Source organism: Scyliorhinus canicula, chromosome 2 (assembly GCF_902713615.1).
Source record: "Scyliorhinus canicula chromosome 2, sScyCan1.1, whole genome shotgun sequence".
Classification (NCBI taxonomy): Eukaryota; Metazoa; Chordata; class Chondrichthyes; order Carcharhiniformes; family Scyliorhinidae; genus Scyliorhinus; species Scyliorhinus canicula.
The window spans coordinates 81,106,011-81,118,389 of record NC_052147.1 but is presented as its reverse complement, the minus strand read 5'-3'; the positions used below and the strand labels follow the sequence as shown (position 1 = coordinate 81,118,389).

General features: G+C 46.5%; 1 protein-coding gene across 2 annotated transcripts in view; it reads left to right on the top strand.

Annotated features, from left to right (window-relative positions):
• The window catches only part of arhgap5 (Rho GTPase activating protein 5), an 81,200-nt gene that overhangs the window by 51,451 nt on the left and 17,370 nt on the right, over positions 1 to 12,379 (top strand). For both annotated transcript variants that reach the window (XM_038781236.1, XM_038781243.1), the window contains exon 4: positions 3,640 to 3,717. In XM_038781236.1, the coding sequence (XP_038637164.1) occupies positions 3,640 to 3,717 (78 nt within the window). The remainder of the gene's footprint in view (positions 1 to 3,639; positions 3,718 to 12,379) is intronic.

Here is a 12,379-nt window from a genome sequence, read left to right as displayed (position 1 = left end):
AGTTACTGGTGGTGTACCGCAAGGATCTGTTTTGGGGCCACTGTTGTTTGTCATTTTTATAAATGACCTGGAGGAGGGCGTAGAAGGATGTGTGAGTAAATTTGCAGATTACACTCAAGTCGGTGGAGTTGTGGACAGTGCGGAAGGATGTTACAAGTTACAGAGGGACATAGATAAGCTGCAGAGCTGGGATGAGAAGTGGCAAATGGAGTTTAATGCAGAAAAGTGTGAGGTGATTCATTTTGGAAGGAATAACAGGAAGTACTGTTAACAGGAAATAACAGAGTACTGGGCTAATGGTAAGATTCTTGGTAGTGTGGATGAGCAGAGAGATCTCGGTGTCCATGTACATAGATCCCTGAAAGTTGCCACCCAGGTTGAGAGGGTTGTTAAGAAGGCGTACGATGTGTTAGCTTTTATTGGTAGAGGGATTGAGTTTCGGAGCCATGAGGTCATGTTGCAGCTGTACAAAACTCTGGTGTGGCCGCATTTGGAGTATTGCGTGCAATTCCGGTCGCCGCACTATAGAAAGGATGTGGAAGCATTGGAAAGGGTGCAGAGGAGATTTACCAGGATGTTGCCTGGTATGGAGGGAAGATCTTATGAGGGAAGGCTGAGGGACTTGAGGCTGTTTTCGTTAGAGAGAAGAAGATTAAGAGGTGACTTAATTGAGGCATACAAGATGATCATAGGATTAGATAAGGTGGACAGTGAGAGCCTTTTTCCTCGGATGGTGATGTCTAGCACGAGCGGACATAGCTTTAAATTGAGTGGAGATAGATATAAGACAGATGTCAGAGGTAGGTTCTTTACTCGGAGAGTAGTAAGGGCGTGGAATGCCCTGCCTGCATCAGTAGTGGACTCGCCGGCATTAAGGGCATTTAAATGGTCATTGGATAAACATATGGATGATAAGGGAATAGTGTAGATGGGCTTTAGAGTGGTTTCACAGGTCTGCGCAACATCGAGGGCCGAAGTGCTTGTACTGCGCTGTAATGTTCTATGTTCTAGGTTGGTAGTGGATCCCAAGAACAGGAATTTGTGAAATGTCCAGGAGATGGGCTTTTGGAGCATCTTGTGACAGAGCCGACGAGGGAACAGGCAATTCTGGATTTGGTGATGTGTAATGAGGCAGACTTGATTAGGGAACTTAAGGTGAAGGAACCCTTCGGGTGATAGAATTTATTTGAGAGGGAGAGCTGGAATGAGATGTAACAGTGATACAATTACACACGGGTAATTACAAAGACATGAGGGAGGTGCTGGCCAGAGTTGATTGGAAAAGGAGCCTAACAGGGAAGACAGTGGAACAGCAATGGCAGGAGTTTTGGGTGGTTATTCGTGAGGCACAACAGAAATTCATCCCAAGGAGGAGAAAGCATGCTAAGGGGAGGACAAGGCACCATGGCTGACGAGGGAAGTCAAGGACAGCATAAAAGTAAAAGAAAAAGCATACAAAATAGTGAGGATTAGTGGGAAGCCAGTGGATTGGCAAACCTTTAAAAGTAAGCCGAGGACAACTAAAAAAGCAACAAGGAGGGAGAAGATGAAATACTAGCTTCTTGTATTAGCTCTATAGTATAGAGGGTCGAGAGGAGGTTCACAAGAGTGATCCCTGGAATGAAGAGCTTGTCATATGAGGAACGGTTGAGGACTCTGGGTCTGTACTCTGAGTTTAGAAGGATGAGGGGGATCTTATTGAAACTTACAGAATACTGCATGGCCTGGATAGAGTGGACATGGAGAGGATGTTTCCACTTGTGGTAAAAACTAGAAGCAGAAGGGACAATCTCCGACTAAAGGAACGAGTCTTTAAAACAGAGATGAGGAGGAATTCCTTTAGTCAGAGGGTGGTGAATCTGTGAAACTCTTTGCCACAGAAGGCTGTGGAGGGCAAAACACTGAGTGTCTTTAAGACAGATAGATAGATTCTTGATTAATAAGGGGATCAGGGGTTATGGGACGACGGCAGGAGAACGGGGATGAGAAAAATATCAGGCGTGATTGAATGGCAGAGCAGACTTGATGGGCCATGTTGCCTAATTCTGCTCCTATGTCTTATGGCCTTATCATCTATGGGTGGGTGAGAGGTTGAACTGAAAAACAGAGACTTAAAAATAGTATTCAAATTTCATGGATGTTAGTTGTATTTGTAAGTTTATTTTCACGATTTGGTAATTCTCCCTACAACAGTCTACGTAAAATTAATATCAACTTTATATTATATTACGTAAAAGTACACAAAATATACAGTTCGGAAGCGACCGTTCAGACAAATTACAGTAATGGTTATACTCCACATGCGTCTCCTTCTATTCCAATTCTCTCATCTCAACCTTTCAGCATATTGATCTAATCCATTTTCTCTCATCCTAATCCAATTTCCTTTCTAAAGAATCCCGGCTATTTGCCTCAACAATTTGTGGCAGCAAGTTCTACATTTTGACCACTGAGTAAATTATTTTCTCCTTCTTTCTTGATTGAATTTATTCCTAGTTATCTTGTGTTTATAGTCCCTAGTTTTAGATTCTCCTACAAGTGGAAACATTTCCTCCCATATCTGCACTGCCTAACCCATTAACAATTTTAAAGATCTCAATCAGACCACTCAAAGAAAAACAACTCATTCAATCTTTCTGAAAGCTGTAATCTCTCACTCCTGGTGCTATTTCCTTTTCCAAGTGCTTCTACATTCTCTATGTAGTTTTGTGTGTAATACTGAAGTGTGGCCTCACCAGATTCCGATATTAGTTTAACATAACTACATCACTTTTGATTTCTATTGCCCTCTCCCTGTGCTTCAGCATTTCTGTTGGTGACGCTTTTGATGATTTGCCCATCTGTATTCCTAGAAACCGTTACTCTTTATCTCAGTCACTTTCTGAGGTTTAGGTGATATTTCTATATTTCTGTCCAACATTGTTCAAGTTCGTTTGCCATTGCACTGTCCAATCAGCAAGCTTTATACTGCTGTTCATATTATGTTGCTTTCTTCCTCACTGTCGCCTATATTTGCAGTTCGGTGTCACTGTAAAGTCTGATAGTGAGTTACTGTTCCCAAATGGAAATCATTAATATTAGGGCAGGTGACCAGAAGCTTGATCGAAGAGGTAGGTTTTAAGAAACCTGTTCAAGGAGGAGAGGGGCAGACATTTAGTGAGAAACTTCAAGAAAGCTTTGGGGCCCAGGTATTCTCAACATGTATTAAGAGCTTAATTGCAATACCCTTACCACTGCCCAAGTTGCCATCAGCTAAATCTGTACACAGTGGAGTGAACACAGAGCCTTCGGAATCACTGTGGTTCTGCCACTTCATGACTAAACTTGTTTATCTTGTAGGAAGCAAAGCAGATGGGTATTTTATTATCCAGAACACATTGTCTTACTCTCAAGTCTTCAACTGATTTCATGCATACAGTTGTTAGTCCATATTAACTTCCTGACCGCCCTTTGCAGCAATCTTTGTGTTGTGGGCCTGGAAGTTCCACCATATGCCATGCCAAACTGCCATTTCCTCATCCAATTGAAACAGCTTGCCCTTAAATACATTTTTCATTCAGTGCAATGCAAAGTAATTAAGAACCTATTTTCAACCTGTAGTTTGTGTAGTTTGGTAACAAGCTCTTATTTTCTTCTTAGGTTTGAGCACTGAAGGACTGTATCGTGTAAGTGGAAACAGGACTGATCAAGATAACATTCAAAGACAGTTTGATCAAGGTAATACTATTGTTTCCAAATGATAAAAGTGAAGGTTTTTCCCCCTCAAAGAATGTATTGACATTGTTTTGCGACAACCAGGGTTCAAACTACATTGGGGTGTTGGGCGAACACATTCTCAAAAAGCCTGAAAAATTCAATCACGGGATGAACAATGAGTGAAATCAACCTCCTCCCCGCCCCCACCTGGAAATGGAGCATCTGTGAGGAGTTGCTCCCCTATCAACGAGCTGTTTCTCTCTCATGATTGCTGCTAATAGGCTAGGTTATGGATCATCAGACTGAGCACTGGAGCGGCAGCAGTGGGAGGTTCTGTGAGGGTGAGAGAATAGTTTTAAATGTGTCAACAAAGGAATACCCCGCTAACAGAGCCGGAAACCTTGAAGTAATTTGTTCCATGAAAATTAATATTGAATCTCTAACTTAAGGTGCATAACTTAAGGAGTCATTGAATGAGAAACATTTAGTAGATGCTGGTATAATTAGCACTCTGTTAATTAGATAATTTAATACAGAGCATAGAATCCCTACAGTGCAGATGGAGACCATACAGCCCATCGAGTCTCACCGACCATCCAAAAGGGGATCTTATCTCGGCCCACTCTTCCGCCCTATCCCCGAAATCCCACCTAACCGAACATAGGAAATAGACGCTGGAGTAGGCTAATTGGGCTTTTTAAGCCTGCTCTGCCATTCAACCAGGTCATGACTGATCTTCTGCCTCAACACCATTTTCCTGCACTATCCTCAAATCCCATTGTATTTCATTTGCCACTTTGCCCACACCCCTAGCCTGTCCAGGTCCTTCTACTGCCCCCCCCCCCCCCCGTTTCCTTAATACTACCTATCCCACTGCATACCTTTGTATAATCTGTAAATTTAGCAACAGTGCCCCCTGTTCCTTCCAGATCATAAATTCATATAGTGAAAAGTTGTGGTCCCAACACTAAAAAAGACCCCTTTATCCCCACTCTCTGCCTTCTGCCAGTCAACCAATCCTCTATCCATGCCAGGATCTTACCCTTAACACCATGGGCTCAAGAGCCGCCTACATGGCACCTTATCAAAGGCCTTCTGGAAATCTAAATACATCACATCCACTGGTTCTTCTTTGTCTAACTTCCTTGTTACCTCCTCAAAGAACTCAGTCCAAAGATGTGCGGGTTAGGTGGATTGGCCATGCTAAATTGCCCGTAGTGTCCTAATAAAAGTAAGGTTAAGGGGGGGGGGTTGTTGGGTTACGGGTATAGGGTGGATACGTGGGTTTGAGTAGGGTGATCATGGCTCGGCACAACATTGAGGGCCGAAGGGCCTGTTCTATGCTGTACTGTTCTATGTTCTATGTTCACAGATCTGTCAGCCATGACCTCCCCTTGACGAAGCCGTGCTGCCTCAGTCCTCAGTACTTCCAAGTATTCTGCGATCTCATCATTAATAATGGACTCTAAAATCTTACCAATAACTGAAGTCAGGCTAACTGACCTATAATTTCCCATCTTCTGCCTCTCTCCCTTCTTAAACAGGGATTATATATATTAGCCATTTTCCAGTCTTCAGGGACCCTCCCTGCTTCCAGCGATTCCTGAAAGATCACCACCAATGCCTCCACAATCTAGAACATAGAACACTACAGCGCAGTACGGGCCCTTCGGCCCTCGATGTTGCGCCGACCTGTGAAACCATCTGAAGCCTATCTGACCTACACTATTCCATTTCCATCCATATGTCTATCCAGTGACCACTTAAATGCCCTTAAAGTTGGCGAGTCTACTACTGTTGCAGGCAGGGCGTTCCACACCCCTACTACTCTCTGAGTAAAGAAACTGCCTCTGATATCTGTCCTATATCTATCACCCCTCAATTTAAAGCTATGTCCCCTCGTGTTGGTCATCACCATCCGAGGAAAAAGACTCTCACTGTCCACCCTATCTAACCCTCTGACTATCTTATATGTCTCTATTAAGTCACCTCTCAGCCTTCTCCTCTCTAACGAAAACAACCTCAAGTCCCTGAGCCTTTCCTCGGAAGACCTTCCCTCCATACCAGGCAACACCCTAGTAAATCTCCTCTGAACCCTTTCCAAAGCTTCCACATCCTTCCTATAATGTGGTGACCAGAACTGCACGCAGTACTCCAGGTGCGGCTGCACCAGAGTTATGTACAACTGCAGCATGACCTCGTGGCTCCGAAACTCAATCCCCCTGCTTATAAAGGCTAGCACACCATATGCCTTCTTAACAGCCCTATTAACCTGGGTGGCAACTTTCAGGGATTTATGTACCTGGATGCCGAGATCTCTCTGTTCATCTACACTACCAAGAATCTTGCCATTAGCCCAGTACTCTGCATTCCTGTTACTCCTTCCAAAGTGAACCACCTCACACTTTTCCGCATTAAACTCCATCTGCCACCTCTCAGCCCAGCTCTGCAGCTTATCTATGTCCCTCGGTATCCTATAACATCCTTCAGCACTATCCACAACTCCACCGACCTTCGTGTCATCTGCAAATTTACTAACCCATCCTTCTACACCCTCTTCCAGGTCATTTATAAAAATGACAAACAGCAGTGGCCCCAAAACAGATCCTTGCGGTACACCACTAGTAACTGAACTCCAGGATGGACATTTGCCATCAACCACCACCCTCTGTCTTCTTTCAGCTAGCCAATTACTGATCCAAACCGCTAAAACACCTTCAATTCCATACGTCCTTATTTTCTGCAATAGCCTACCGTGGGGAACCTTATCAAACGCCTTACTGAAATCCATATACACCACATCAACAGCTTTACCCTGATCCACCTGTTTGGTCATCTTCTCAAAAAACTCAATAAGGTTTGTGAGACATGACCTACCCTTCACAAAACCGTGTTGAGTATCGCTAATCAACTTGTTCTTTTCAAGATGATTATAAACCCTATCTCTTATAACCTTTTCCAACATTTTACCCACAACCGAAGTAAGGCTCACAGGTCTATAATTACCAGGGTTGTCTCTACTCCCCTTCTTGAACAAGGGGACAGCATTTGCTATCCTCCAGTCTTCCGGCACTATTCCTGTCGACAAAGACGACATAAAGATCAAGGACAAAGGCTCTGCAATCTCCTCCCTGGCTTCCCAGAGAATCCTAGGATAAATCCCATCTGGCCCAGGGGACTTGTCTATTTTGACATTTTCTAAAATTGCTAACACCTCCTCCTTTTGAACCTCAATTCCATCTAGCCTGGTCGACTGAACCCGAGTGTTCTCCTCGACAACATTGTCTTTCTCCAGTGTAAACACTGACGAAAAATATCCATTTAATGCTTCCCCTATCTCCTCTGATTACACACACAACTTTCCACTACTATCCTTGATTGGCCCTAATCTTACTCTAGTCATTCTTTTGTTCCTGATATACCTATAGAAAGCCTTAGGGTTTTCCTTGATCCTATCCGCCAATTACTTTTCGTGTCCTCTCCTCGCTCTTCTTAACTCTCCCTTTAGGTCCTTCCTGGCTAACTTGTAACTCTCAAGTGCCCTAACTGAGTCTTCATGTCTCATCCTAACATAAGCCGCCTTCTTCCTCTTGACAAGTGCTTCAACTTCCTTAGTAAACCACGGTTCCCTTGCTCGACAACTTCCTCCCTGCCTGACAGGTACATACTTATCAAGGACACGCAGTAGCTGTTCCTTGAAAAAGCTCCACATTTCGATTGTACCCATCCCCTGCAGTTTCCTTCCTCCGCTATCTCCTTTAGAACCCCAGGGTGTAGTCCATCTGGTCCAGGTGATTTATCCACCTTCAGACCTCCTCCAAAGCATGTTCTTAAGATTCACTCGGCTTGGCCTCTCCTCTCCAAACATAAAACCAGGCTGCTTAAGCTTGGGTCTTCTGCTTAAAGGCACATTCCAATTATGGGTCCACGGACCAAAAATAATATAATAAGAGAAATGGGAACATTATGGAAATAAACAGGAAGGGCTCTTATAGTATATTGGCCTTGGAAGCAGTGTAATGTTGCTTTCGCAGAATTATACCTTGACTCCTAAGAGTTAAATTGTGCAAGATGGTATTCCTTTGAATTTAGAAGATGATTTGATCAAAGTTTTCAGGAACTTAATGGGAACAGATAAGGTAGATAGTGAAACTATTTCCGCCGCTTCAGGAATCTAGGACTCAACATGGTTAAAAAATTAGGGACTGTCTTTTGTTTTCTTTTTAATCTTTATTAGTGACTTCTGGTGGCAACCGTGGAGTGAGTGGTTGCACATTTGGTGGCTCCAGCTCGTGGCAGTTTTTTCGGACCTTTTTCCCGGTTAACAGGTGGCTGTGAGGTGGAGGAAAGGTACAGGGGAGTGAGGGGAAGAGATTGACACTCTGGTGTATGGAGCTGTGGGCCAGAACCATTCAAAAAAGAGAGAATCAGTTTGTTGGAGCTGGTGCGGCACCTGCGACGCACATGGAGATGGCAGAGGGGCAGGGGGCGGACCTGCTAACTCAATGGTTGACGGAAGAGCTGGCGAGCTTCTCCAACGATGCTGGTGGCCCAGGGTCAGGTGATCCAGAAGATGGAGATGGGGGCAGGGGAACTCAAAGAGCAGTTTGCCTCGATGGCAGCGGAGATGAGGCTGATGCGCGAACAGCAGAGGCTGGTTCAGGAGAAGGTTGAAGACCTAGAGAACCGGTCATGCAGGCAGAATATAACGATCGTGAGCCTTCGTGGAGAGGAATGAAGGAGCCGAGGCTGGCACATATGTGGGGAGGATGCTGGAGAAGATGCTTGGAGAGGGTGCATTTGCACGGCTGATGGAGTGGATCGAGAACACAGGGTACTGATGAAGCCCAGGGGAGCAACGCCGACGAGTGTCATAGTGGTGCGGTTGCACTGGTTCCTGGACAAGGAGCGATTTATGAGGTGTGCCAGGCAGACGAGGCGCTGCACTCCCGGAGGGCAGTGAAATCCGAGTGTACCAGGATCTGGGTACAGAGCTGGCCAAGAGGAGAGCAAGCTTCAACAAGGTCAAGGCAGCCATCTACAAGAAGGGGGTGAAGTTTGGGGTACTGTACCCGGCATGTCTGTGGGTGACGTATGGAGGCCAGGAGTTGTACTTTGACTCGGTGGAGGAGGCAGTAGAATTTGTCAGACAATCGACTGGCAGGAGACGGTGGACTTGAATTTTGGTGGAGATGCTGTGCTGTTGCTGTTAAGTTATGTTTGGGGTCATTTCTTTTTCGCCTTCAGGTTTGTTCTTTGTCCTTTGTTTAGGAATGGGTGGTTGGTCTCTTTGTTTGGGCTCCGGCGGGGGTGGGAAGAGAGAATCAACCGGGGGTAGGATGCAAGGCGCCATGTGCGGGGCTTGCCTTGCTAGCTGGGTGGGCTTGTTCACAGAGGGTCTCGGCTACAGCTAAGGCGCTTCAGGGGTTCATTGTGGGGGGAGGGTAGGCCCATGGAGATTGGGGAGACCGAGGGTGAAAGAATTGTCATTTTACTCCCATGTGCACAAGGTGTACTCCCGAATAGATGTTTTTGTGGTGGACAAGACGTTGTTGGCAGGGGTGATAGATGTCGAGCATTCGGCAATAGTGGTATTGGATCATGCCCCGCACTCGGTGGATTTACGAGTGAGCAAGGGGGGGGGGGGGCACAAGCACCCGCAATGGAGGCTGGATGTGGAACTGTTAGTGGAGGAAGAGGTGTGTGGGTGGGTGAGGAAGACCATCCGGGGGTGTGTTAAAATTAATGACACTGAGGAGATTTGCAGACGCAAACGAAATTTGGATTGTTATCCACGGGTAAGGCAGTAGAGCAGTTGCGAAGGGTGAGTGGGGTGGTATACGAGTATGGGGAAAAAGCGAGCAGGATGTTAGCACACCAGTTGAGGAAGCAGGAGGCGGCGAGAGAGTTTGGGAAAGTGAAGGTCACAGGTGGGAATACGGTCTTGGACCCGGCAGGGGTGAATGGGGTGTTTAGGGAGTTTTAGCAAATTGTATAAGACGGAACCCCCAGCCGGGGAAGAGGAGATGAGGCGGTTTCTGGGAGGGTTGGAGTTGCCGAAGGTTGATGAGGAGCTGGTGGTAGGCCTGGGGGCCCCAATTGGGCTTGTAGAAGTAGTAGGGGGGTTGGAGGCGATGCAATCGGGTAAGGCCCCGGGACGGACGGGTACCCGGTGGAATATTACAAGAGGTTCTCTGGGATGTTGGGACCGCTGTTGGTAAGTGCCTTCAATGAAGCAAAGGAGTTGGGAGTTGTTGCCTTTTTTACCTGCTATAAATATGGCAGTCAATAAGGCTGCCCTTCTTTCATTAGATATCAATATTATATTGCTCAGAGTCGCCAGGTATCAAATGATACCACCACAAGGTTCAACTGGATATTGATCAAAGAGCCAAGCACCAGTTAGTTAGTTCAAGATCAATGGTACTTTATTTACACGCAAGATTAACATGTACATGCAACATAAACACTACTAGTTAAACTACACCTAACAACTATGACAACCTGTACTTAACTTCAGGCACCCGGCTCAGGTCAAAGGAACAGTGGCATTTGTTCGAATCTGGATCTACTGGGTCAGGAGGAGCAACTGCTGCTCAGCTGGGCTCATCCGTCTGGGAGCGGGCGTTGAACTTGAACTTTCTTCTGGCGGTGCTGCAATTGGAGTTGGACTTTGCTGGAGTGGCAAGTCCAAAAGAGATCGAATACATGGCAGTGTCTCTCTTTATCCTTGGGGAGTTTTGTGCTCTTTTGGGCGGTCCTTAGGTTTGGACCCCATTAATTGGGCAGTTCTCGATCACTGTCTTTGATCTGAGCCAATAAAGGGGCGGGTGCCTTGATGGCTGCGCGTGTCCTAAGTGATCATTGGCCCTGTTGTTTATGCTTCCTGCGTAAAAGGAGTGGCGCCGAAATGCCTGGACTTGTATCGGTTACCTGAGTATTAATCCTTTGTCTTACTGAGATGGGCCATCAAAATGCTAATCGATTGGGGGTTTCGATGTTGTCTGGATTCTTGGCTTGTGAACGTCCATGTTTCTTGTTGTAAGTGGCCATCCCAGATGGCTACAGAGTGCTCCTCCCAATGTTGTCACAGGCATAGACATAGAACATACAGTGCAGAAGGTCATTTGGCCCATCGAGTCTGCACCGACTCACTTAAGCCCTCACTTCCACCCTAACCCAATAACCCCTCCTAACATTTTTGGTCACTAAGGGCAATTTATCATGACCAATCCACCTACCCTGCACGTTTTTGGGCTGTGGGAGGAAACTGGAGCTCCCGGAGGAAACCCACGCAGCCACTGGGAGAACGTGCAGACTCTGCACAGACAGTGGCCCAGCGGGGAATCGAATCTGGGACCCTGGCGCTGTGAAGGCACAGTGCTATCCACTTGTGCTACCGTGCTGTCCCACTCTCCCTCATTTTAAAACGGGATAAAGATCCGGAAAACCATGGGTCGTATAGGCCGATCTCCCTGTTAAATGTGGATACCAAACTATTGCCGAAGATCCTGGCCACACGGATCGAAGACTGCGTCCCAGGAGTAATAGGGGAGGACCAGATGGTGTTCGTTGAGGGCAGCACTTGACGATGAATATTAGGAGGTTGCTTAAGGTAATTATGATGCCTCCAGAGGGGCGTGATGGCCATGGACGCAGAGAAGTCTTTTTGTCGGGTGGAGTGGGAATGCTTATGGGGGTCCTGGGGGCAGTTAGGATTTGGGCAGGGAATTGTGGATTGGGTCCGGTTGGTATACCAGGCACCAGTGGCGTGTATGCAGACGAATCGGGTGAGATCAGATTACTTCAGGTTGTACGGGGGACGAGGCAGGGATGTCCCCTTTCCCCACTGTTATTTGCATTGGCTATAGAGCCGTTGGCATTGAGAGTGTCGAGAGTCTGGCAGGGGATAGTACAGGGGGAGCAGGTGGAACGCAGGGTCCCTCTAGGCAGACCATTTGCTTCTGTACATATCAGACCCGCTGGGGTCAAATTGGAGGGATTGTGGGGATATTAGAGGAATTTGGTCGGTTTTCGGAATACAAATTGAATATGGGTAAGCGTGAGGTCTTTGCGATCTAGGCGAAGGAGCAGGAAAAGAGATTAGATGCGATGCCATTCAAGGTGGTGGGAGGGAGCTTTTGATATTTGGGTATCCAGTTGGAGTGGGAGCAGCTGCATAAACTGAACCAGGGGCTGGTTTAGCTCACTGGGCTAAATCGCTGGCTTTTCAAGCAGACCAAGCAGGCCAGCAGCACGGTTCGATTCCCGTACCAGCCTCCCCGGACAGGCGCCGGAATGTGGCGACTAGGGGCTTTTCACAGTAACTTCATTGAAGCCTACTCGTGACAATAAGCGATTTTCATTTCATTTCATTTCATTTCAATTTGGGTTGATTGGTAGAACAGATGAGGGGGGTCTTTCGGAGGTGGGACGCATGCCCGTTGTCACTGGTGGGGTGGGTACAGACCATGAAAGGATTGTCCTCCCAAGGTGTGTGTTTGTTTTCTCGAGCCTCCCAATTTTTAGCCCCAAGGCATTCTTTAAAAAGGTGAATGCCCTCCCGAATTTCATTAACTACTACTGGACAGCGAATATTGCAATGGTCTGTTGGTGGGGGAATGGTCGGCATGGGAGCAGGTGGAGGCTGCATCATGTAAAGACACGAGTTTGGGGGCACTGT